At 44.5% G+C, this 27870-nt stretch overlaps 1 protein-coding gene across 2 annotated transcripts in view; it reads right to left on the bottom strand.

Moving 5' to 3' along the window:
* The window catches only part of CERS3 (ceramide synthase 3), a 57420-nt gene that overhangs the window by 4445 nt on the left and 25105 nt on the right, over positions 1 to 27870 (bottom strand). The window contains exons 4-11 of one of the 2 annotated variants that reach the window (XM_088656892.1): positions 27663 to 27781; positions 24782 to 24839; positions 24146 to 24196; positions 23582 to 23674; positions 18979 to 19107; positions 17519 to 17625; positions 15465 to 15621; positions 8446 to 8502 (exon numbers count right to left, since the gene is read on the bottom strand). In XM_088656892.1, the coding sequence (XP_088513018.1) occupies positions 8446 to 8502; positions 15465 to 15621; positions 17519 to 17625; positions 18979 to 19107; positions 23582 to 23674; positions 24146 to 24196; positions 24782 to 24839; positions 27663 to 27781 (771 nt within the window). The remainder of the gene's footprint in view (positions 1 to 8445; positions 8503 to 15464; positions 15622 to 17518; positions 17626 to 18978; positions 19108 to 23581; positions 23675 to 24145; positions 24197 to 24781; positions 24840 to 27662; positions 27782 to 27870) is intronic. The other variant, XM_035130782.3, reaches the window with a different exon arrangement.

Below are 27870 nucleotides of genomic sequence, written 5' to 3'. Positions count from 1 at the left end.
TACAACGGCCTTAGAACATTTTGGGATAAACATTGCAAAAGAAGTGCAGGCATTTTATTCACTGGCCTTTCGGATCTGTCCCAGGTCTACAATTAGTAAAAGACTCCTATTGTTAGTAGCTAGTCTGCCGGCAATTGTCCGTCATTGTCCCCCCACTCCCCTTTATCTATTAAGTTTCCATGAAGTAAAGCTAAGAGGGAGAATTAAAGCATAAACTCTACCAGCTTGACCGCAAAACATAAACTTCCTGGGGTTCTCTCTTTTGTCTTTTCCAGAGCAATGCTCACAAGGGTATCCAAACAAACAAATCATAGTGTAAATACTGTAGGATAAACTTGGCACACCATCAAATAGAAGGAAAGGAAAATTAACCTTCCCCGCACAGACAATTGATGAGGTATCATTTTGTTCAAATCGCCCACTGGCACTTCCTGAGCTAAGGACTCACTTTGCATTTGCAGTCAAAAGGCAACAATGTTTTCTGGGGGTCTGCGATGATTACCACCAGGAGCACACAGGGAGGAAAGCCTCCACAAATTAAAAAAGAACAGACATGTTGAGCACAGAGAGAGAATAGGAACTGGGCTTACTGTCCAGTTCTGGGTGTGCACATGCTGGATTTGCTTGTGACTGAGCCAAGAAGGGTCGTGGCTCAGTGGGAGACCATCTGCTCTGCGAGCAAGAGGTACCATATTCAGTCCCAAGCATCTCCAGGTAGGAATGTCCTGTCTGAAGCAGTGGGCAGCTGTTGGCAGTCAATGAAGGCAATCCTTGACCAGATGGTCCCTTGATCTGACTCAGCAGAAGGTAACTTCCTATGGGTCTAAAGATCTCGAGGCTGTGTTTATGAGGAAATGCTTCCTTGCCCTGCCCCGCCCCACCCCCAGTGTATTATCTGGAAGTTGGTTGAAATATTAATGGGACATTCATCCATGGACACATAAAGAAGGCTGTTGCTTTTGTGTAGTGCAAGCGGAAGAGGAAAAGCACAAGGAAAGATCTTTCTGCCTGTTTTGCACGTTCAAGACTATTTCATTGCGCTCTCTCTCTCTCTTTTTTTAGTGGACTGTGGAATCTGCTCTGAAATTATGTGAAATGTCACCAGATCCTGACTCGAGATGTTCTATAAAAACAGCTGCCTCAAGCTAAGATGTGTAGAGCTACATTTTGAAGCCCGGCTGAATAGTTACAAGGATAATAATTCCAGGTATCTAAATCCACTGAAAAAGTCAACTTGTGTTAACCCCAACATGTAAAAATAAAATAAAATAATTGTGAATAGGCCTGGATGATGGCCTTCAGTTGGCCTATTAGCAATCCATTCATGCGGTGATAAGACAATCTTCCTTTTTAATTGACAGTAGCGTACGATGGATAGTCACATGGGAGGGGAGTTTCAAATAATCCAGATGCATCATGGGAGAATTATAGAATGGTACTAAAACTGTTGAGTCCATCAGTACAATCCAGTCTGCATTGGCAATCTGTATACAACACAGAGACCCATTGTGATTCTTTACTCAGAAACAAGTTCCAACATCTCCAATGGGGCTTGCTCCTGAGGAAGTGTGCAAAGAATTATAGCCAAACAATTGATTGTGAGGACACCCTGAAAGAACGAAGGCTTTCCCACCCGCACCAGTCGCAGGAGAAATCTGTTTGCCCTGCTCCCTTTGTACCACTGGAAAAAAATGATTGTTTCAGTTCCTGCCTCTGCAAGCCTGCAAAGCCTAGTAAGAAAAAGTTACTTATCTCCTCTGCCTCAAAGTGCCCAGCCTGGTGATAACAGAATGAAGATGCAAGGAGGGAGGTGCAGCCCAAGATAGGAAAAGAGGTGGTTAGGGGAGCACCTAAAAGGTAAAGGTAAAGGGACCCCTGACAAGTCCAGTCACAAACGACTCTGGGGTTGTGGCGCTCATCTCGCTTTAAAGGCCAAGGGAGCCAGCATTTGTCTGCAGGCAGTTTTTCCGCAGACTAAGCTGCTTCTGGCGAAACCAGAGCAGCGCACGGAAACGCTGTTTACCTTCCCATTTATCTACTTGCACTGTGTGCTTTCGAACTGCTAGGTTGGCAGGAGCTGGGACCGAACAACGGGACCTTACCCCATCGTGGGGATTCAAACTGCCGACCTTTCGATCGACAAGCCCAAGCGGCACAGTGGTTTAACCCACACAGTGCCACCCACTTCCCAGGGGAGCACCTAGCTACTTTAAATGAATTCAGATCTCCAGGGCCTGATGAGCTGCACCCAAGAGTACTAAAGGAGCTTGCAGAGTTAATCTCAGAGCCTCTGTCTATAAGCTTTTAAAATTCTTGGATAACAGGCGAGGTCCCTGCAGAGTGGAGGTGGGCAAATCTCACCCCCCTCCTTTTTGCTAGAGTTACAAGCTTGGTGTATCGGGGGAGTAAGAGCTGTTCGACATTGGAACAGATTCCCTCAGAAGGTGCTGGGATTTCCTTCCTTTTGAATTTTTAAACAGAGGTTGGATGGTCACTTGCCATGGGTACTTTAGTTGAGATTCCTGAATAGCAGGAAGGTTGGGCTAGATGACCCTCAGGGCCCCTTACAACGCTACCATTCTATGACCTCCACCGTCTCTCATTTTCCAGGATCCAGAAAAGCCAACAGCACTCAATATCAAACTAGTCTCTTAAGTTACTGCTCAGTTTTAACCAAGTGGAGACTGCAATAATTCGCAATTAATTGTGTACTCCGTGGCTTCCTATAAATTCTGCAGGTTGTGTTATTGAAATCCACTAACTACTCCAGGGTATGTGACTTTGGGAGAATGTCAAAAGCTCAGGCAGCTCCGCACAAGTCATCACATCCCATTGCTTCCCCAGCGAGTCCAATTATAAATCTCCTCTTGGCAATGAAACAAAGGCCGATATAATAAGCATTTTGGTGCTGTTACAGAATTTCTTTGTTAACCCTAAGACAAAAGCTTAGAGTTGAGCTAAAGGGCTCCTTGTTATTAGACTTTGTTTCACATTATGAATGCTTCCTTAGCCAAAAAACAGACTTCTCAGGTTGGGGTGCATTTTATCGAGTGCTGTCATCGCAGATCGTCTGGGCAGTTGAAATGACTCTGCTTGCTCAGCCCTTCAGAGGGGGCCAGGCCCAGACTCAGCTTGCAAGGTGGGATGGAGCTGCTTGGCCAGCTTCCTAGTGGGGTGGGGGGAAGGGTCACTTTTGCTTATCGGTGTGGGAGTAAAAGACCCCAGGCCTGAAAACCTTCTGCTTGAGGTTGCTGACAAGGGGTGATGATGGAAGCAAACGGGGATTGGATGCTTACGTGACAAAGGAGAAGTGGTGTTCTCAGAACTTGTTATCGAAAACAAATTCTTGGGATGTAGATGGAAGAACAAAACTGCAAGGTTAGCTGAAGCTGACATGAAGTAAAACCTTCTTTGAAACAGCTTGGCTACATTCACAGAACCACAGCTGCAAGGGACCACCAGAGTTATCTAGACCGCCCCCCTGCAATGCAGGAATCTTTCACCCAATGTGGGACTCAAACCCATGGCCCTGAGATTAAGAGTCTGATGTTCTACCAGTGATCCACCGTATGCAGTCCTTGGGCCACTTTTGGTGGTCCTCGGCAACATTTGATGCTCCCTGCCAGCCTTTGCTCTGTTTCCCCAAAACCTGGTAAGTGGGGGGCTGGGTTTTGGGATGGAGGCATGAGTTCCAGCTGAGAAAAAGTCCTGGCTATGAAAATGGGTGGAAAAAGCCTGCTTCCTTTGGAAAATTTACCTGAAGAAGGAGACTCTCTGCTGGGTTTCTACCTGTTCCTCACAAGCAATACAGCCTTTCAAAAAATTGAACTTTAACAGATCCTGCATTGCAGAAGGAAAGATTGGATGACTCTTTGGTCCTTCCAACTCTATAATTCTAGATCTTTGCAACCCTAAAATAATTCTCAAATCCTTTCGCCAACACCAGGAACAGGAACGTTGGAGGGAGGTTAGAATAGTGCAGACTTTCCAGCAGGGGTAGTCCTGCAAATGTGTTTGCACCACACCAATCTCCCTTCTGCCTCCCCACACTGTTAAGCCAGTGTGACCCACCTACTGGGAAACTGGCATAGTGGCTCTGTCCCACTTGGAGAGGAAGGAAGTTGCCTGCTTGCCCACATGATCTTGCCCAGTGTTTATATTTAAGAGTTTCTCATCCTCACACACAGAGAAGCGAGCTGCCTGGAATCTAGGAAAGACGCTAACTGTTGTCTGCATGCCAATGGGGTTTCCCAGAACAATCAAGTTTTCTGGGAACTTGGGGTTGGCACCAAAGCACACTGCTGTGTGATGCCAAGGGTGTTAGCATGGGAGCAGAACGACTCCCATCACGCAATAGCGACATGCAAAGATGAAACTGAGAGTCCAGTTGGAACTTGCACCTGAATTGGTTAACAATCACATTCACAAGTTGGAACAAATGGTTGCAGAGAGAGAGGAGCTGCTGGTGAATTTGCAATGGAATAACCTTGCCTTGCCCTTTCTCCATCCTGGCATATGGCAGCAGCACAGGAACCAGAGGTCAGGTGAGCACCACTGCCCTCCTTCCCACTACTGAAGGTGTGGATCTGGTTGGTATGGATTTTCTGGGCAGCATTTTCCTACAAAATCAAAAGGGCTGTTCTCTGCACAAAAGCTCCAGTCTTCCCTTTGTGATTTTTCCAAGTGACATTACATCCAGAAGGGAATCCCAAGATCCCTTATTACTGCATTGCTGTTTCCAGTTGCTATGTGAAGCCATCAAAGTGCTGAGGAAAAACCTGTAGAGGACAAAAGGTTGTACAGGAAACTGAGGAAGTACATCTTCCATTGATGCTTTCTGCCCTCAAGTATTTTTCTCAAACATTCAAGGGTGGAATCCTCTGAAATGGGTATTGCTTTTGCCACAAGAATGTTCAGCTTTGGGGAGTAAGAATGGTTTCTGAATGAGCTTATCAGGCAAGTGTTTACGGATAATGTACCAGAGTGAAGGAAGTGTGAGAAAAGGTCACTTTGCTGATTTTCTTCCTGCGGCATTTTGAGATGTTTCTTTTCAGCAGATATCCTGTTCAGCTCCCTTGACTGACAGGTTTCTGGGCCAGTATAAGAAAGCAAAACGCCTTCTTCTTTGATTTTCTATAAACTGAAAAGAATTCATTGGGTGGAGATCGGCATGTTCTTTTCAGGAAGATCTTTGCCTTGGCAGAAACATTTTACACTCTTGACTGCAGCATCAGATTTCGATCTTGTACTCCAACTTTGGCCAACTTACTCTCCACGAAACACATTCCAGAGCAGGGATGTTGCACAAAAGCCAAGGGTTTTTGCTTTTGTTTTTGACTGAAGAGGAAGTCAATAAAAAAGGAGGAGAGCTTCACACTATATAGAAGCCATCCAGCTTCTTGGAATTTTCGGCTGAAGAGGAAATGGCACCATTCCCTATTCTCTCTCTCTCTTAACAAAGCCACTCTAAAGTTGAATGGGATAGGAGCAGCAAGGGGTGTGTGTGAAAACTGTATCCTTTCACCAGCAAAGTTGCTGCCAGTTCCACAGTGTTCCAGGTAGGCTGAGTTGCTTAAGCAACATTGCCCAAGTGTTCATTTGCTGAGTGGAAGATTTTTAAGTCACAGGATGTAGGGGGTAGGTGAAATTACAAGATAAAACAGAAGAATAAGGAGATGTTAACAAGATGAATCTGTGCTACCACACCCTGTAAATCAAGGCCAGTCGATACAACCCATAGAATCAAATAGGAAAGCTGATCTTGGTCTGAATATTTTCAGGTAGGAAGACTAGAGTTTCTCCTTCAATGAAAGCTCCACAAACATACCGGTAGAAAGCTAGCAGGTCATTGAGAAAGGCTTGGCATCATTTCTCCCTGACAGTTCATTTATCTATATGCAGGGAGTTTCTTGTAGGAACATTTGAACGCAAGGACTCCCCACCCAAACACCCACATGTGTCCTGAAGCTAAACAGCCCAATAAAATATTTACTACTTGAGCCTGTTAAACTGTATAAACAAGCCTTCAAATACCACAATTGGGGGTTGGGGTGGAGTGGAGTGGGGTAAGGCACTAAATATGCTCAACAAAATGGCTGCTATGGTAGTGCTGTGGAAACCTGTGGCCCTCCAGATGTTTTTGGACTCCAAACTCCCATCACTCCTGGCATCATCCCATGCTGGTTGGAGATGATGGAGGGTTGGAACCCACCAACATCTTGAGAGCAATAGGTTCCTCATCATAAGATTAGAGCAGAGGTTCCCAAATTGTGGCCATGGAACACTAGTAGTCTGCACACTTCATTCAGGTGGTCCATGGCATGTCTGTGAAGAATGGCAGGGGCAGGGCCTGTGAACGGTAGGTGCAGTGGCTACTCAATCGTTCTTAGAACCTAGTGGTATGCTCAGAAGGTGAGCAGAATGGACTAGCAGCAATGGGAAGAAGAGGCGCTTGAAGGGAGTGGGGAGGGTTGGTAGCAGAGTAAATGGGTGGCTGGAATTTAGAAACTTCATCTTTATTTGTGGAGATAAGGTTTTATTGCACTGCAATTTGAATTGTCTGGAATTCAAATTGCAATGCAATGAAATATGATATATAATAAATAAAAGAAGCCATGGAAATACAATTTAAAACCATAAAGATTCTAGCAAAGTGCAGTGTGATTGCTACAACAGGTAGAAAAATCCTTAAGTGGTCCACCAAACCCTCATCAATTTTCAAGTGAAAACTGAAAGGTTTGGGAACCACTGGATTAGGGGGATGCATACCATTTATCACCAAGATATGTTGGCACCTGTCTGTCCTGGGAGACAATGGAGGAATGCACCTTTGTGGGTGAAGAAAAACTGTTCGAAGATTGCATGTTTTATTGCAGCTGGGGCAGATGAAGGCGTCTGGTTGTGCTGCTGCAGATGCACCATAGCATTTTGTCTCTCTGTGCTCCTTCTAGAAATCATTCCTCCTCTGGTCACTGCTATGAATACATGACCTGACTGTTTCCAGGCACTTTGGTTGTCTACAAGGGACTCCCACACGGCAGGGTTGATGTGGCCAGCCTTCATGCTATGTTTGCAGATATCTTTGTAGTGCAGAGTTGTGGCAATGACCAGTGGCTCAGCTGGCTTCCAGTGGAAAACCAGGCAAATGCATGGAGACCAACGGCAGCTAGTTTCCATGTTCTGAGGCAGCAGACCTGAATACCAATTGCTGGGGACAAATAGAAGGGGAAGGCTGGTGCATTTGTGCCCTGGTTGTGGACTTCCTGGATGCATCTGACTGCCTGCTTCTGGAAACAGGGTCTTGGAGAAATGCACCCTTAGTCTGATCCTGCACCCTGATCTGAGATTCTTAGTGGCAGGAGTTTGGAAAGACTATAGAGATGCTACCAGGGATATAGAACACATGGGAATTAATGAATTGTTTGGGGGGAAGTGAATAGCAAAAGTGTTGCCACTCTCAGTGCAGTTAAAATGCAGTGGTGTAAGATTAAAAGGAGAATCAGGATTTGCTTGTGTAACTCCATGCCACAGGACATGCTAATGCCTGGCAGTATAATCATATTTTTAATTAGTGCTAAAATTCAACAGCTCTTGGTAAAGACTACCACAATGGCCCACCCACACTCTCCCTGTTAACTTCATGGAAATGTGAACAACAGGAAATGGAAATCTGCATTCCTTTCTTCAATACTGAACAGAACTTGCCACTTTTGGAGACAGAATTGCCTAATTGTAGAGATCTCAGATGGCCAGATCTCTAATGACCTACTAAAATGACCTACTAAAACAGGCATCCCCAAACTGCGGCCTTCCAGATGTTTTGGCCTACAACTCCCATGATCCCTAGCTAACAGGACCAGTGGTCAGGGATGATGGGAATTGTAGCCCAAACATCTGGAGGGCCAAAGTCTGGGGATGTCTGTACTAAAAAAGCCTGAAGAAGCTGGTTCACCAAACAAGGTCCTAAATGGCAAAAGTGATCCGAGTGATTTCTCTGATCAACCATGAAACAACAACCGTGTCCCAAATCAGTAAAGACGAAAAGGAGAACAGAAGCCAAATCCATCGGTACATATGTCCCAGAGCAGAAAATCTCTCCCACTTCTGGGGCAATCTAACTCCCTACTGCAAGACTGTTAGTCTACTAATAAACAAAAGGAAAAGATGAGCCTCCATAGAGGCCAGTGAGTCTCAATGGGACAAGAGGTTGAGAGGAAAAGATGATTGTGGGTAAATATGATTCATACAGAACTCAAGAGAATCAGGCACCACAGACATGATTTACAGAACAAGCTGCATCACAGAGGAGATGAATCAGTAGTTCGATTTCAATGTGCCGTTTTGCAAATGATTACCATTGGCTTGGAGATTCTGTTAGGTGCCCCAGGACACCAGGGTGGAGCATGCATCCAAGGTGAGCATGCGGATGCCAGAGTTGGTGCTTACCTTGTCCGTGCCAATTTTAGCCCAGGCTGGGATATGTGAGATAGGAATTCTGAGCACCTGGAAAGGATAACTGACTATAAAATGACTGGTGACCAACATGTGAACAGCAGCTCCGAAGATGCTGGGTTTGCTCTGCTTTCATTTGTTGTTGTGTTGGAACAGCTCCTGACCTGCTGCTTCACACACCGGAAAGCAAGATGGTGCAATGTACCACAACTGTAGCAGCAAGGACTCTTCTGTCACAACTGGGGGGGATGGGACTCGAGGTTGAACTTGAAGGAGAAGACAATGTTTTAATACAGTAGCATACTTTACCACGTCTCTGGGGTTTTCTACAAACACGACTGCCTTTAACCAGTGGAGAATGTGTACGGTAGAAAGAGAGGCAGATATTGGCTATGGCAACCTAGAATCATAGAGTTGTAGAGCTGGAAGGAACCACAAGGGCCATCTGGTCCAACCCCCTGCAATGCAGGAATATGTTGCCCAACGTGGAGCTCCAACCCGAGACTCTGGGATTAACAGTCTCACGCTCCACCGACAGAGCTATCTCAACCTGAGGTTTTTACGGCAGAGGTGTGGCCCAGGCTCTACAGTGCTCCCCACATTACTTGATCCAAAGACTGAGATAAAATCCTCAGGAGTCTTTAGCTTCCATTACCCCACCTCCACCCACCCCCAAATGGCATGATCATAGAGGTAAGCTTGAAAACCTGTTTTCAAAAGGAGAACATGAAAAACAAGGCAATCTCACCCTACATTCTTAAAGAGCTTATTAGAGACAGGTCATAATTAATGCTTTGCATGCATAAAGATTCAGGTTTAATCCCTGGCACCTTCAGGTGTGTGTGTGTGTGTGTGTGTGTGTGTTTGAGGACCAAAGGTGGGCAAGACCCTCACCTTAAACCAGGCGTGGCCAAACATGGCCCTCCAGCTGTTTTGGGACTACAACTTCCATCATCCCTAGCTAACAGGACCAGTGGTCAGGGATGATGGGAATTGTAGTCCCAAAACAGCTGGAGAGCCAAGTTTAGCCATGCCTGCCTTAAGCCAATGGTAGGGAACTTTTGTTCCTTCAAATGTTGTTGAACTCAAATTCCCATCAGCCCAAGACAGCATGGCCAATTGTCAGGGATGATGGGAACTGTAGTCCAAAAACATCTGGAGGGTGAAAGGTTCTCCTTGGTGCTGGCAGGTGAAAATCTATGGTTGCGGTAGAAATAAGTATAGGCAGCTTTGGTGGCCAGTACCAAGAAAAACATCAGCATACAATCAGTTTCACTCCAGTTTGCATTATCTCTTCGCATCAAAGCTTCTCACAAGGTGTTAGCAAAACTGTAATCGTTCAGACCAAAATTACAGTGGTAGGAAACACCCTTGGCGAGGAGCCCACAAAAAATGCTGAAGCAACACCAAGCTAAGTTTCTTACTCAAAATGAGATTGTCGATTGGCTCAAAATATGGCAGTGTCTGAACCCTGAAGGCTTTGCAAGTGAGACAATATTAGCAAGCAAAAAAAAAAAAACCCAACAAAACTGGGTGCAAGAGATGGAGAGACATTTCACAAGGCTCATGTTAAATCTGCCCCACCCAGCACATCACCCAGTGCATCAGTTTCAAATGTTCAGTCCCGGGTGTTAGAGAAGGGGTAGCTGACATAGTGCCTTTCGGACATCGTAGACTGCAACTACCATCATCCTGACCATTGGCCACGCTGGAGTTTCAGTCCACAAGAACTGGAGGGCACCATATCGGCTACCGCTGCATCAGAGGCTTAACACAGGTTTGGGATTCTGTTAGTGCAGTATCCATCCCATTTCTAATGGTCTCCCTGCCCAAATTACTGGGGTTGATCTCAGAGGTAGTGCTAAGGACCTCAAGGCCTTTGATCTCGGGGGACTTCCACATGCAGATCTGAGCGCCTTTCTCTAGAGCTCTGCTTTGTTTTCCCATTAACAAGTTCAAAGAAAGCAGAGGAAATCCAGAATGAGTATCTGGAAGCAATTCTGGGTTAGATAAGGGCAAAAAAGAAAACCCTGATGCTTAAGTCAAAGAAGGTAGAGGCACTGTTGGTCAGAAAGGCAGCTGATCTGGATAGAGATTTGCAACCAGTTTTAAAGAGGGTTGCACATCCTCCCGAAAGTCAGTTAAGAATATAAGAAGAACGTGATTGATGAGGTCCATGCACAAAAATGTGCCACTTGCCCTGGGCGTCATTTGCCCCAATTTGGTTTGAGTGATTTGATTCTTTAGTTTCCATACCGCTTAATGTATTTAAAAAATCTCTAAACAGTGTACAAAAAACTGAAGCAACAACAGACAAAAATACAGAGTTATATATAAAATTGTTACTTTTGTTACTAATATGTATAAATCAATATCAGTTCATTTTCCTTCTAACACAACCTCCCTCTCAGCCTCTAGGGTCTCGCCCATGGTCCAAACAAACTCTCCGCTCACCCACAAAAAGTCTCACAATGTTAAAGAGTTCCTGGAAACAGCAGGCATCACCTGAGTATCTCACTCTAGACTTGCTTTTTATGGGCAGGCCCCAGGTAGCTGGTTCTTCCTTAGGATGCCTGATAATTTAAGGGGCTGTTTTTGATCTCTGAAGCCCTAAAACATTTGGGACCAGGCTGTTTGAGAGATCATCTGTATGAACCCCTCCTTCTCAGGTGACTGGATTGGCTCTGCTCAAAGGAGGAGGAAGGAGCTAGGCTTTTCCTGTCACATGACCATCTATTCTGAAGTCACGTCCACACAACATCCATTTAAAGCACTCTTATACCACTTTAAGAGTCCAGGAGAATCCTGGGAGCTGTTTGTGAATTGTAGGTTCATGAGATCAGATCCCTCAACAAAACACAGTTCTCAGAATTCTTTGAGAAGCCATGGCTGGCATAGGAGTGATTTAACTGGATGAATGAATGAATCTTTATTTGCGTCATCCATCGGCCATAGCAACAAAACAACAATGTGATATACAAAGGACAGGGGGGGGAAGTTGATTATATAAAACACACTTTAGGGTCCTGAATCAGCAGTCAAATAGTGGACTTTATTCTGATTGCCACAGCTAAAAACCTTGCAACCTTTGCTGTCATCTGCTCAGCTTGATCTGCCAAGAGAAAGGACACTGTGGCAGTGGTTGGGCGACCCGGAATGGACAATAAAAGAGAGGTGATAATCTCATTCCTCAAGTCTTTATAGAGAGTGCAAGCCAGAAGGGCATGCACCGATTCAGTACTGTCATCTCCTCAGGGACATAAGCATTTTGCGTGTGGAATCTGTTGGAATTGTCCCTCAAGTACAGCCGAGGGCAATACATTCAATCTTGCGAGGGTAAAAGCGTGTCTATATTTTGGAATTGCTAGGTTGTGCAGATAGGGTGCCAGAGAGTCGAAATGGGAAGGTGGAAAATAGTCATACCATGGGCAAAATTTCCTTATTGTGGCCAAGTTGTTCTGACGCTCAATTTCATTTAGGCGCTGACAAATTAGACTGTTGATTTAACTGGATGCTGCGGGTGTGACACGACACGCAGCATGGCAATCTAATGCTTGCATAGGGTATAAGTCAAAAACTCAAAACCTACAGGCATTCTGAACATCTCAGAAAACAGCAGGATCCTTTAATAGCCATGCTCTAAAAGTGTCCTGCCTTAATTTGCCTCAGTAGTATAGATGCATAGCCATCCTTTATACTCATTCATTCAGCTCTGGAAAGAAAATACTTAATCTCAGCGGATTCCCTTTGGCGAGATACTTTCCATGAGTACATCATTTCACATCCTCAATTCCCCACATGTTTTAAAGCTTGTCCCTAAAATATCCACCCTATGTTTAGACATTATGGCTCTGGACATGTTTCAGTGATGCTGGAAGCTTGAATCAAGAGGGCATTGTAACTACAAGAGGGAGTTGTATTACAGAAACAAAATGTGCTTCTTAGCAACAGAAATCCTTGAACATCAAGATGGTAGCCCAAACCACAGAAAACAGGGTTGGGAGTGGAGAGTGGATTCTGTGTTACTATTCCCTAACATAAACTGACATGGCAAACAAAACGTCTCTTCAAAAACACAAATTCAGGACGACCAGTTAGAAATCCAACTGGTGACCTGGCGCTTTGCAGGTGCATAGTAAATTTATGTATAAAAGTATTTCTATACCACAAATGACATAATTCTATATCACAAAATATTAGGGTGGTGTACAAAGTTAAAACATGATATGAACTGGCAGGACGAGGAGGAGAAGGAGGAGGAGAAACGGGATCCTGGCAAGGAGTATAGCCAGGACTGGGACACACCAGGGCAAGCAGGGGATGGGGAAGGAAGTACTCACAGGGTGACAGAGGATGGCGAGGAGATGAGGATTAATGTGCAGGAACCACAGCATTGGGACCCATCACCAGAGCCAAAGGGGCTCCTGTCTCCTCTCTGAGGAGTAGGGAGAAGCAGGAGTAGCACTCTAGGAGGCTGAGACAGGCAAGAGCCCACAGCCCAGCTCACTAGCTGGCCAGGTGGGGCTTGCTAGCTCTGGGAAGAGGTGTGTGATTCCTCAGTAGGCTCAGAACAGGTGAGGGTCACATGTCTCATCAAGCCCAGATGTTGCAGAGCTGAGGGGTTGTGTCTGCTCAGCTGCCCATGCTGAGGGACCCTGACATGGATGCTCCTGAACCTCTATGGGACTGTGCTTCGGGTTTGACTCTGGACTGTCTCCTGACTCCTGGACTTCAGGCTTGGCTACTCGGATTAATCCTGGACTGTGTTTCCTGACCTTTGGACTTTGCTTGTGTGGATTTGGACTTGGCATACTGACTTGCTGCCAGGTAGGCCAGGGAGGACAAAACACACACAGACAAAAACACAGATAAACTTTAAGGTGACCAGCTAATTAAAACTAAAAACTGAACAGGGCTGTCTGGAGGTGTCTGAAAGCCAAAAGTGAGAATGCCTCTGCCAAATATATGCTGGAAGAGTATCTCAAAGGCATGGGACCGCCAACACAAAATGCCCAACATCCAGTGTAGGCCGATTGGGCCTCTGTAACATGTGTTAATACATCTGGAATGGATAATATTGGTGATTGGGCTGGGATATAAGGGCTCAGACAGTCGTTAAGGCAGTGTTTCCCAACCAGTGTGCCTCCAGATGTTTTGGGACTACAACTCCCATCATCCCTAGCTAGCAAGACCAGTGGTCAGGAATGATGGGAGTTGTAGTCCCAAAACATTTGGAGGCACACTGGTTGGGAAACACTGCATTAAGGTATAGTTATTTTGAAGCCACAAAGCAGGCATTCTTAACCTGTGGTCCATAGACCATCAGGGCATCCATGAACAACACACACACATACACACAAATTTCCCCAATGCAATAAACTTAGCGTTATGCCTTTATTTGCATTTTACTGGGGAAAGGGGCCCATAGCTTTAAGCAGATTCTCAAAGTGGTCAATGACCCCCCCAAATGGTTAAGAACCACAGCCATAAAACATTGCTTGTAGAATTCATGTTTCTACAAGTAAAGAACTAGAGATGAAGGAGGATCTGCATCTACTTGCTGCTGAAAAGAGCGTGCCAGACAGCTGGAACACAGGGTCAATCTAGCTCTGTATTTGCCTAGATTACAAACTCGATTTGATTTGACCCCTCTCCAGCCTTTCGTATGGGAAAGATGCCACGGACTGAATGTGGTATCTTTTTCTTGCAAACTATCTGTGGCATCACTGATCTATGGCCTTTCCCCTGAGAACATGGGAAGCTGTGTTATCCTGAGCTAGACCACTGGTCTATCTAGCTCCATGCTGTCTGCACAGACTGGCAGCAGCTTTCTAGAGTTTCAGCCAAGAGTCTTTCCAAGTACTGGGGGATGCTGGGAAATTGAGCCAGGACGCTTTTGGGCTCTGCCACTGAGCTACAGGCGCTCCTCTTCAGGTTTTTGTGTAGTGATACGAAATACATGCTGTGATTTCATCATGCTACCAGGTTCCCTACCCTCAGAAGCAGCAGCCAATGAAGTGAAATAGGGATCACCTTGTGCATTTTGCATGAATCAATGATACAAGGAAGAGGAGGAGATGGAATACTTTGGCAATGGTCACACATTTCCAACAGCCAGTGGTACTGCCCCTGAGGTTACAATTCGGAATTGCCTTAATTCCTGCTGTTGATAAAAAGTAAAATTTGCTTCCTGAATGAATACCACCAAAAAGTAACTAGACACAGAGACAAAATCTCGCTAATCGAGGCCCACATCTAATTGGCATTCCCCTTAACCAGCAATATATAGTTGCAGGAGTGGGGGTGGCTGGAAGAAGACACAGAGAGATATGCATTTAAATATCTAGCATAGTGCCAACTTCTTCTATAAACAGACGATCTCGTGACATGGCCTGTCAAGCAGGTTGCTTTTGAAATCCGCTTAACGGCTTTGGAGACACAAGCTGCCTTCACAGCCAACTTTACCACCCCTCTGGAGAACGGATGGGGAGGGAGAGCCTGCTGAAGGCATCCCAGATGGCAAAGGAAGGGCAGTATTATGATGCACCACTGTACAGCCAACTGCTGTTTTGATGCTCCATTCCTAAAATACTGTGTAAAACTATACACACAAACACAAACGTACAGGGGTCATACGAAGAGACATGGACATAGAAGCCCACACCAAGAAGCTGAGGTCCTTTTGACCCCCCCAACAAAATATTTGAGGGGGCTGGGCCCCCAAAGTTGATGGGCATCACCATTCAAATGGTTTGGAAGAGCCCTGTCATGTGATCAGTTATGAGGGGTGGGGCTTACCTGCCCCCCGATATTTTATTCAAGTTGGTACCCCTGGGCATGGAGGGATGCATTCTGGACCCCAGGCCTGAGTTTTCCTGCCCTTGATGTAAACGATAGTTCTTAAAAAGCAAAGAGTTAAGAGAACTGGGAGTTTCCCAGTTTATCATTATCAAATGGACTTCTGCCCAAATCATACACTTACCCAGATGCTTTGGCTGAAGTTTAAGCCTTACCTTTATAAAGATGAATTTCTTCAGAATTTTGAAAACTAAGTAGCCCCAGTACAGATGCAGACATTGCAGGATCAATAATGGTCCATTGAAGACGAAGTATGCTAGGGCGAATGTCTGTGTATAATAGAGAGGATAAACCAATGTGGCTCGTAGAATCCTGAAATAGAAGAAATTTTGTGACAAAGTGTGCATGGGAGGGGGGGGGGACCCCGGTGGATTTTAAGCAGTGTATACCTTTACTAACATCCTCATGCCCTGCTTTGCTTTGGAATTCCACAAGATAAAGAGATCAGTGCCATTTTGATACCAGCAGTTGAAATCTGTGCAGCCTTGAAAGGTTCAATTCGCCATCTTGATTCAAGATGGCACCAAATCATGTCCAAGCATGGTTGAAAACCTGCTCCTTCATCACAGGAATGAGGTTCAACTATGGTTCAGAAATGTCTGGAGACTAGCACCTGCAGAGGAAACAACTCATGATGCAGCAGTATTGAAAGGAAAAGAGAGAAATCGGGTGTTTTCTAGGCCAATTGGTGGCCATTGATTACATGTGGCCTGGAGAACATTACGGTATGTTGGCTGCATCAGTACTGATCTTGACTTCCTGGTTGCTTTTCCTTTGTTAAAACTATGTTAGTGTGTGCCCTATCTCTGTTGAGTGATAGAGACTATGATAAAAAAAATCCTGTTGAAGGGATGCAAAACCAGATAGTAAACAAACATGGGTGAAGAACACACTATAGAATATGGATAATACTTACCTGACTTCTGGCAAGAGGGGGGGGCATTTACATTTTTCTTCTTTGTATGGCTGTTATTGTGCTCCTTTAATGTATATTATTGAAAAATCAATAAAAATATAAATATTTGCAGGGGGAAGGATTGAGGAACTATCAGTTCAGCCTGCCGCCTTGATTCAAAATGTCCATCTGTTCATCCAAATACAGATGAAATCCTACTCCTTGATCTCAGGAATCATCACGCAAAATTTGGTTACAATATCCCAAGAGGTGTCCAAATGCACAGAGAACAGAGAAAAACCACTTTCCAAAGAACATCATGGATCACTGTAATTGTGGTTGACTTTTATGCTGCCCTTAGGGCATCAAGGCAGTGTACAGTAGTTAAAAGCAAAATGCAGAACAAAACAAAAAGTCAATTTTAGCGTTTGCCTTTTTTAAAAAAATAAAAAACAGATGCTGACAGAGCTCAAACACAGATGAGAGCTCAAATCAAAAGGCAGCCAAGAAAGGTTTACTATCCTAAAGCTCATCATGCTCCTTCCATACCAAACATCAACACAAAGTTCATGGACCATGTGTAGAAGCAAAGGCACATTGTTGCTCTGTGCCTTCCTTCTTCAGAAATATTAAAGGATTAAAAAAGGAAAGTAAAAAAAGAAATTTAAAACAACCTCTATGGAACTTGCCATATTCATTCAGTTTTTCAACTCAAGATTGCTCCTGTTTGTTTGCTTGTTTTCCCACTTCTGTATATCCCAGTGAACCCCTCTACACCTGCAGGGAGGTCTCTGCCTCTCTTTATGGGTGGTGCCATTCAGGCAGTATTATTCATTCATTTATTAAGGGCATTTTTAACCCGCCTTTCATCCATTGATCTCCATCCCTGATCTAAGGGCCTGGGCAGGCAGATGCAGGAATAGGTGTTCCTTTTTGAATAAAAAATGCCACTCACCCTTGAACACAGCCAACAGAGGGCACAAACACAACTATAACAGAAGTTGAATGATATATAATTGTAATATTGGAGTCCAACTAATGCATCCCATCAGTGTAAGGATCTCCACTTGTGCAATTGAACTTTAGGCTCTGCTCCTCTCCTCTCCCCACCCTCCCCGAATCTGCTCCAGATGGTTGAGGGAAGTGTAGAACACTTTTCAGTAAGGGCAAGGTGGGAGGAGAAGCAGGGGAGTTCTATAAAGAAAGTGGAAATTCCTATCTGGATAGGCCCATTACGTAGTGCTACATTGGATACAACCCTTTATTTTACCCTGAGTGTGTGTTCACGTGGCTAGTCCATATGAAGCAACTCACCAAAAGGGGTAGAAAACCATTCGCGTGATGAAGAATGCAATGGAGAAGATAACAAAGAAGAAACTGCAAGCTTTCTCCCAGCGAGCGTAGTTGAACATCTTTGCTGCCTGGAATGCAAACAAATCCATTAGGCAACATCCACAAATTTAGGAGATTCCCCCTTTTCAAATCTGCAGGTTTATCAACCGGTTGCACAGTGCGGTAGAACAGCCATGAGCTGGTCCTTCTTGGTATGGTTCTCTGCCTTGTATGAAGGAGGTCCCTGGTTCAATCATGGGGACGTCCAGGTAGAGTTGGGAATGTTCCCTGTCTGGAATCCTGAAGAGCAGTTGCTGGCCAGTGCTGACAAGACTAAGCCAGATAAATCAATAGCAGCTTGCTTCTTACTTCCATAGGCTTTCATACACTCTTATCTAATCTGCAGTCTGCCACTCCCAGTCCTTTCTAAACCTCCCTGGAAGAGCTATCAAAGCACATCTCACTGCACTACCATCCCATCCCACTGGTACTGACACCTTCGGCACCCCATACTTCTGGCCCAGTGCAGATAGGGAGGGACCAATGCTGCAATTCTTCCTATGCCAGCATCTTCCCTGCACTGCTCCTCTCCAATGCTGTTCAATAACTATATGAAGCTGCTGGAAGTGGTCATTAGGAGATATGGGGCATGGTATCATCAGTATGACACCCAGCTCTAACTCTCTGCTACATAGAACTCAGGAGAGGCTCTGACTCTTTTAAAACAGAGCCTGGATGGATGAGGGCCAACAAGGCTGAAAGTGAATCCTGGTGAGATGGAGGCACTGTGAATGAGCGGTTCTCGGGTCTGGGAGTTGGGTAGTTCACCGGTTCTAGACAGGGTTGCACTCCCTCTGAAGGAACAGGTACATAGTTGGGGGGGGGAGTATGCTTCCAGAAGTCCATTCACAAGAAAGGGGATAAAACTACCCCCCAAATAATCGCCCTATTAGTTTACTCAATGTTCCCTCCAAACTTTATGCTAGAAACCTAGCCAAGATACCTGCTTGGCTCCACAAAAACAACATCTGATATGAGGAACAAGGGGTGGGGGTGGAGGCAGACTTAGAGCTGGCTATAACACTACTGACCAATGCTTCACACAGTCTCACGTCATTTGCAAATATATGAATAAAAACAAATACAACCTCTTTGCCAGCTCCATTGATCTATCTACCACTTTTGACCCAGCCAACCAAAATAGATTGAGGGAGAAGTTCTCAAATGCTTGTTATATAGACCTTTGAAAGTGCAAAGTAATTTTCAAAGGAAAGCACTTTCTTTCCCAATGGGACATCAGCTGCCCTTCATGTGGAACTGGTTTGACAACGACGGAGGCCAAAATTGAAGTCATTGCTTGTCAAACCAGATGTCTGAATGAGCAAAACAAAGAACAGTATGATCTCATAAATAGAAGGCACTGGAAACCAAACAGCTTTTACCTCCAGCCAGAAATCTGCAGAGTCATGGATGAGCATGACCAGCGTTCCTATGCGGACGTGATTGGTAGACCAGGAGCAGAACATCAAGGCAAGGGCAGCAAAATGGTGAATCACATGGGCTTTAAAGTCCTGTTGGAGAGAAGAATAAATAATAACCCTCTTCTTCAAACAAGTTTAACAGAAATGTGTTTGTTACACCTGACATCATGGTCGGTGTCAGGAGTTGGCACTGATTGGCACCTCCTGAAACCCATACTCCACCAGGGGCGCCCTGCCAATCCCTTGCTGCTGCCTCCTATTCACTTGCCTTCCTTGTCTGAGCAAGTGGTGACAAAGAGTAGTAGCATCTGCATGGTTTCTCTATCAGCTCTGGGAGATGCTGCAGATTGAGCCCAGAGGGGAAGGCCAGTGAGTCAGAAGAAGCAACAGTGGCGGTGGTGAGAAGGGGACATTCAGGAAGGGAGCCAATTGAGAGCATCTTGACTGTCCCCGGCCTAAACACGGAATCTGAACTCAAGAAAACAGGGCTGGGTAGATGCACAGAAGCCAACGCGTTGGGTAAGGGCTTTGGTTGTATAAATAAAAAGGAGGTTGCCTGATTCTGTGTTCCTTCCAGAAACTCTGGGTTCGTTACATTTTGCAGGTGTACCAAAGCCACATCAATATAGGGACCATTAGTACCATATTGAAGATGGACCATATTGCTTTGAAGAGCATCACTGCCACCATCCCCATTCTGTAGCTTGTGCAGATGACCGCTGCTTGGTTCAACTTTCAGCAGCAGATGCATATTGGAGGTGGAAGTTGATGCATCTTTCATAAAGACAGAACTGTGCAAAAATTTACACATGGGTGGTAGGTAAGGACCAATCAGTCTATTCACAGTATGTATCAATGTCACAAGTGTTAATTCATAAGCTCATCCCATCCCATCCACATTATTCTGTACATCTTTAAAAAGCATGACATTTAAATACATATTTTTATCACAAAATCTTTTCTCACATGCAGTTTATCACAATTATTCATTTCTAAACACTTTTCATCCTGACATATGTGATCATTTTTTTGGGGGGGGCAATGTTTTGCAACATTTCTTGAGCTAATGTTGTGCTGAGACAACATTTTCCAAAGCTCATCAAGGAAGACCCACTGGGAGCTGTCCAGGGTCCTGATTAGCTTGATGAGACTCTGTTAATGGCTACTACTTCTCCATAAGGGGTGCGGATGGCGCTGTGGTCTAGACGAGTGTTTCCCAACCTTGTGCCTCCAGATGTTTTGAGACTACAATTCCCATCATCCCTAGCTAGCAAGACCAGTGGTCAGGAATGATGGGAATTGTAGTCCGAAAACAGCTGGAGGCACAAGGTTGGGAAACACTGGTCTAGACCACTGAGCCTCTTGGGCTTGCTGATCAGAAGTTTGGCAGTTCAAATCCCCACGACGGGGTGAGCTCCTGTTGCTCTGTCTCAGTTCCTGCCAACCTAGCAGTTCGAAAGCACGCCAGTGCAAGTAGATAAATAGGTACTGCTGCGACAGGAAGGTAAACTGTGTTTCCGTGCGCTCTGGCACTCGCCATGGTCCTCCGTGCGCCAGTAGCGGCTTAGTCGTGCTGGCCACATGACCCGGAAAACTGTCTGTGGACAAACGCCAGCTCCCTTGGCCTGAAAGCGAGTGTGGCAATCCCATAGTCGCCTTTGACTGGATTTAACCGTCCAGGGGTCCTTTACCTTTACCATACTTCTCCATCAATCACCAAACCCCAGCACATTGCTGGATGCTTTCTGGCTCTTTTTCTGAGTGTGTTCAGCAAGATGATTGTGGTGGGGCACAGCTTACCTGTGGCAGAAGCCAACACCAATGCTTGCAAGTGGCAGTATTGGAGCAAGGGTATCTGAAAGTCAGTCCTGTTCACACCTCCACACCTCTACCCATTTGCTGCTACATTTGAAGAGAATTTTATGTTCTGAAAGAAGTTGCCTTCTTTCACGAGGGAACATCTGTAGTATTAAATTACTCTTGGGACCTGGTATCAGAATGTTTTTACAATGTTTTTAGCTGAAACTGTTTTTAGAAACTGTTTTTTAATGAATTCTTGTGGGTATATTTGCCTCTGTAGGAAGAAGTCCCAGAAAGTATTCTGTAGGAGGAAGGGCAGAACTAAACTTATTAATAATAATAAATAGCATTACCACTCACAGTGATTATGTGGGAAAAGCCTGCCCCTTTGAGAGTTTCTTACTTGTTGAACTCTAGGTCCTCTTTGATACAGAGAACAACACAACCTCCAATATGCCCATCCCTGTCCTTCCTGCAGTTTCCTTTGTGCCCATTAATTGTTCCTCGGAGCCATCTTGGCTTGGAGTCTTCTAGCATTAATATATCAACACTGATACACAGTATGTCTCTCAAAATGCCTTTGGCACGGACTTCCGGTCTGCTGCGCTGCCGAGAGGGCGCAGAAGCCTCGAGCTCCGAGGCTTCTGGCTTTCGCGGGGGGGGGGGGGGGAAATCCCGCGAGGGCGCGCGGATCCCCAGAAACCCCGGGTTGAGCTTCCCGGGGGCGTTTTTGGCCCGGCAGAGCTCCTTAACGCGACTCCTCCGCTACCCGAGAAGCCGTAGAGCTCTCGAGAGTTAGCGGAGTGGTAGTTGCGGGAGCCATTTTGGGCACTCTCATCACCTTCCGAAACGAAGCCCTGAGCCCTCAGGCAGTTAGCAGCGGATGCCTTCCGTGAATTAAAGGACTGGAAAAAGTGAGTAAAAATTCTAAGCGGCAAAATCTTTTATTAACGATGGACATAGTAGGAGATTAAAAAAAAACGGAAGTCGGTCTCCTACATTGGGCACTTTAAATTACAGTAACTTGTTCTCTGACAAGGAAAGGGAGTGGAGCAACTAAATCATCAGAAATAAGACTTTGAAACCCTCCAGGAGACCGGACCTTGGTTGCTGGAGAGATCAGTAAATGGACTTACAACTTTGCTGATACTACGAGGAGATGACATGGTATATATGGATTAATGGAATAGCCAGGACGGGACTCAAAATGGATTCTACAGTGTAATTTGATTCCTGCCACATCCGGTTTTATTATCTGCTGTTTCCCACGGGATTTAAGACCAGAGACGATGGAAGTTCCAACACCATCACAGGATTCCTATTACCAAAAGATCTTTCTGGAACTTTTGTATATCAAAGAGGAACTGAATAAGAATAATGGGCAACTGAGTCAAATTAAAAAAAGATTGGACGTGCCAGGTGATGATAAAGAAAAGGACGAGGAAAGAGGACAGATCAGCTCTGTGACAACACAGGAGGAATTACAAATGACAGACAATAAGGATATTCAAGAAAAACCTAAAAGTTACAAAGAAGAGGAGGAAGAAGGACGGCAAACTGTCCCACATGTGAGAGATGTGGGGCTGATTCAGGACTTGACTAAAGAACCCCTCAATCGGGAACCAGTGAGGACCCTTGCACTCCCAGTGAGAGAGGGAGGGTGGGGAAGCCACTGGCTAACTGGGATGGGAGGAGGGTGCTGGGAAGCAATAAGAAAAATGGGGAAACAACATGCTGAACTCACAAAATATTGTGGGAAGGTTGCAGTGAGGGTGGGAGTGGGTTAAAAAAGTCATGTATGTGGTTAAAGGCTGGATTAATGGAAAAAGTCCGGCACTGGTATGAACTATGGAATTTACTGATTTTTCTGGATTATCTGGGCCCGGGGGAAGGAGGGAAGAATGAGTATTAAAAGAGAATTCTTTTCTGATGAAAATTTAAGTTGGGGAAGTAATCAATCAGAATGTATGTATATAAGAATTGAGTGAATTAGATAAAAGTGCAAGGATTTAATTAGAGAGGTAATTTTAAATTAATGGGAAAATAATTGGTATTATGTGAAAACTGTTCCATAAGGATTTCAAAATGGGGAACCAATGGGGGGTGAACCGGGGGAGTCTAAATGATATGATAATGTGATAATGAATATTAGAAATTTTTGATTATTTCTTTTTTATGTATTTTTTTTGTCTTTATATGTGTTTTTTTTCTTCTTCTTTTTTTGTTTTTTCTTTTTGTCTTTATATTTTGTATTTTTGTATGATTTCTTTTTTGCGTGAAAAATGAATAAAGATGAATTTTTTTAAAAAAATGCCTTTGGCACGTGCATTTCACCCTGGTTTCTCTGAGTTGCTATCATGAGCCCTTGCGCTTTCAGTGTCCAGTTTTCTCCCAGCACTAAACTAAGTACAGTCGTACCTTGGTTTTCAAACAGCTTAGTTCTCAAAGTTTTGGCTCCTGAACTCCGCAAACCCAGAAGTGAATGTTCTGGTTTGTGAACTATTTTTGGAAGCCGAACACCCGACGGGGCTCCCGTGGCTTCTGATTGGCTGCAGGAGCTTCCTGCAGCCAAACAGAAGCCGCGCTTTGGTTTCTGAACGTTTTGGAAGTTGAAAGGACTTCTGTAACGGATTCCATTCGACTTCTGAGGTACGGCTGTATAGCACTTATGGAACACGGCAACGTTTTTCTCCTCCGGTAAAAAAGGGCAGAAAATCATGAAACATTTGTGGACCGTAAATTGTGAACCGTTATCACGACTTGCCTTCCTTTTGGTGTCAAATCCAAGAGTAAGCAACAGCGAACTATAGAAACTCATCTGGAGGATGTAGTACCAATACTGGGATGCCAGCAAAGTCTGGAAAGAGAAAGAATGCCCATTACCTCTCGAGTCAACCAGACAGTCTGGGGGAGGGCAGAAAACACTGGTATTGGTGTTAGCACTGTGGCCAAGGAATAACAGAAGGATGCCAAAAAGAAGGGGGGCAGTTATGACCCTGGGACAGATTTTCCCTTCTTTGGGGGATGAGGCCAAGGACTTTGCATGCAGTTCCATCCCCAGCACCTCCACGTAGGGTTGGGAGAGACCCCTATCTGAAATCCCAAAGAGCCAGTCAGTGTACCAAGCTAGATCAACCAATAACCTGGCCTGGGGAAAGGCAGCTTCCTATGTTCTTATGCACTCTTCTCTTTTTGACTAGTGGGCATGCAAAACTCAACATGGGGTGGGCAAAAAGGTTACTCTGACCCCATCAAAGCACTGTGAGACAAGTCTTCAGAAAGAGGGGACAATTAGAATGCTAAGAGAAGCAGCACAAACAGCACTCACGTGGAACGGATAGTTGACCCAAACCTGCCAAATATCATAAAGCCAGGGTTTCTAGAGGGGGAAAAACAAAACAGAATCAGGCAGATAATTATCATTATTTTCCATGTTGCAGAGTGAGCGCAGCACACTGACTGAGCAACTGTTTCAAATCTCACCTCTGGCACAAACTCACTAAGTGGCCTGAGGCAAGTCACTCTCACTCACCTGCCACTTACTGCCATTTGCAATATGAGGATGGTAATTACAGCCTACCTTAAAGAGTTCTTTTTACTATTAGTGGGAGAAACCACTTACAGATGTCCTGCAGAGCTCTAGCATCGGGGGTGGGGTGGGGGGTGGGGAGAGAAACCCCTTCACTACAACATGCAAATATCTGTGTTGGACTAAGAGGTGGGCAGGATAATTCCCCAGTTCCGGCTTCCTCTTAATCAAATAAAATTGCATAAATCCCCATTTATAAGACTAGATTTGGGATTATAATGACAACAACTGCTGAGAAATTGGGAATCTAGCCCATATTTTGCAACAAGGAAAAATGCTGGGCACATGGCAAATCTTGCTTTAGAGAAAGCAGGATCAGGCCTTAGTTTTGAAGATTTTATTAAAGGTTCAATTGTTATCTCCCATTTAACTTACATCATAGAGAAATACTATTCCAGCAATACATGATGTCAAGTAGAATATAAATCGCCAACTGCAAACGAAGAAGGGGAAAAGGATTTAAGAACACAGAAGTCACACATCTGGAGTAGACACAATGCTGCCCAATTTTCTATACATATTTTGGAGATCAAAAATATCACTTCTTTCCACCTCCCTCATTTCATCCTAACTCCTTTTCCTTTCATTTTCAAAGTTAAAGTTTGGGGACTCCAAATTAAGAAAACACCCCTCAGCACTACTCATGTATAAGACGAGCCCCAATTTTAAACCAATTTTTTGTTTAAAAAAAACCCTAGTCTTTTACATGGAAAAATACGGTAAACTGTAGTTAGCTTTAACATTGTTTCTGATTACTGCTAGTAGTTAGCTGAAACTGGTTCAAAAATCCTACTTCTAATTATGATTGCAAAGTGCAGTTTTGATGGGCATCAGGGGTGGGGGAGAGAACTGATTCAGTTAACATTTAAAGGCAAATCTAACAAACTTGCACTTTCTGAAATAACACAAGAACCAAAACACAGACATGCTTCAGAATTTTACACTTATATTAGGGGAAATTGTGCCAATACATGCATATAATTGTGAAAATAACATACAAAATGCATTGTGTTAGGGCAAGTGGCTTACAAAAATGTGTATATTAGACAAAACTTCATACACGAATGTGTTTAGTGGGTGAAATGCACATTAAAATGCTGCTAAATTTAATGAGCTTTTTAAACACACGTACACACACAAACACATTGCTGTAGAAATATGGAGAACTGTAGTTAAGATTGGAAAAATGAGAAGCTAAGACAACTTAAAATAATCAAATATCATTCCTTAATGTTTGGTGAAAAATGCCAGTGCAGATATTTTTTGTGTTGGCATCCGTCTATCTCAGGAGACAGTGGAGGAGTGTGCCTTTGGGGGTGCAGATGTAACGCTAGCTAGAATCACACAGCCCAATGAAAGGAGGTGGAAAATTTGTAATGAAGTGGAAGAAGGAAGGACTAGGTGAATATGGTACATTGCAGATGTGTGGCCACCCGCTAGACCACTGAGCCAACATCAAAGAAGGGAAAGCAATACCAACATGAGCAGACTGATTCTATGCATTGTTGGCAAAGTCATTTAAGGGAGAAAAAAACTCCTGATAACACTTCACTAAGCAAACTCAACTTTCTTAGTTCAGGCCTTGTACAAAGCAGGAAGACATTCAACCAAACATACTGCCCTGGGCTGGCCAAGTCAGGACAATGCACATGGAGGGCTTGCTGAGGACCTGGGGGAAGGCTCCAGCATGATGTGGGTATCTCTGCTAGGATTGGGGAAGCCTAGTGGTGAAGATCCGGGGTGGGGTGGGGGTCCCTCAACCTGCTCTCTCATCTCATCCCTCTCCGCAATGAGAGTCCTGCCTGCTTCTTCTCTTCTTCCACAGTGCCTGCCATGCCACCCACCCCAACGCTGTCAGACACTGGGAGAAGCTCTTCCACCAGGCCTAGCTGCCTCTCAGGAGGCAGAGACACCTCCCCAGGCATCTAGATCTAGGAGATACCAAAGGTGAAAGGGACAGAGGGCTCCACCAACTGGGCATAGTGAGATATTCCAGAAACACTTGCTACATTAAGTTGTGTTGGTTCCTTTCCTCTTTATGGGACAGCAAGGGCGTGACAGCATCTTTTGACATCTTTTGACCTTTAGCTGTATTCAGGATTAATTGTGTGTATTGCCTGAAGTGCCTTAACCCAGTTCTCCTTTGAGTGTTTGTTCCTCAGGAACTGAAAGCCAGGACCATACAGATGAAAACTCCCTCAGAAGTAAATAGCCTATCAGAGATGACTACCAGTGAAAATCATGCCGCTTGGCTTAGTTGCTAAGCAACACCTCTACCCACCCCCTTGACATTAACAATAGCAGAATGAACCCTTAAGTTACACAGTGAATAACCTCTGCTGTTTACCTGGAAGTAAGCATCGTGTTATTTAGTGGGACTTACTTCCAAAGGGTCTTTGGCAGCTAAGCTTTGGCTTTTGAAACCAAGAACTCAGTTTTGCTTAGCTATTCTGAGATCTGAGAAGAAAACTAAGCAGGCAAAGTTAAAAACAAAATGGTACCCGGGATCACCTGCAAGTTTGAACCTGCGAAGCGCAAACAAGGTGATGTTTAAATTGCCATTACTCCTGCACTGTGGAAATAAAGTGATGTAATACATGGAAAGTTTTGGGTGCGGGAATGGGAGGATCAGAGGAACCAGATAATTTTTATTCCTAATATTCAGAATGATGAAATATTAGCTCTCCCACACTGAGTGATTTAGTCATATGTAGGGATTAAGGAGAAATCCAATTCGGTTCAATTCAAATGCAAAACAAGAAGCGAAATGAAACACACTCATCCGTCACACTTCTCTGAATTTTGCAATGCAGTTCTCTAGGCAAGTAATGTGTACCAAAAGGGTACATTCACATATTTGTACTGTATATGTATATCATACATTCAAGGGCAAATTCATATATTTGTGAAAATAATGCAAAGGGCTGCGTTTTGGTTCTCGGATTCTTTTAGAAAGTGTTAATTAGTTACGTTTGCCTTTAAATGTGAATTTAATTTAATTTCACCCACCCATCCCCACCCCCTAATTGGTACAGCCCCTACTGAAGAGTCAGGGATCTAATGTTTTGTCCTTACAGAGCTAACAGATCTGTGACTGGGCATTCTCGCTTCAGTTTGCAGGAGCGGGCTCCCATGATGGAATACTCTTCCATGCAACTATAATGTGGGAGGAGAGACAGAGAAAGGTCCTCCTAGCCTCTTCTCCCTGGCATGCTCATTTTCTACACACACAGATGGCAATGCTGCCTCTTCTTACCAAGCTTCCTGGAATTTCTTGTGCAGAGTTGGGATATCTTGATTTCGCCGCCGGCGGAACCATTTTTCCACCAGGTGCACCGTCCAGTTACACTTTTTGGCTAATCCACGTATCTCCAACTGTAGGGAAAGTCAGTGGCACACGCAGGTTAGAGGCAAAGTAAGGACAAAAAGAAAGGGCCTTCTCATTTCTAAGGCTGCAGTTTTCA

This window comes from Zootoca vivipara, chromosome 13 (genome assembly GCF_965207765.1).
Source record: "Zootoca vivipara chromosome 13, rZooViv2.hap1.1, whole genome shotgun sequence".
NCBI classification, from domain to species: Eukaryota; Metazoa; Chordata; class Lepidosauria; order Squamata; family Lacertidae; genus Zootoca; species Zootoca vivipara.
The sequence above is the reverse complement of the archived record's forward strand: the minus strand, read 5'-3'. Positions and strand labels throughout refer to the sequence as shown.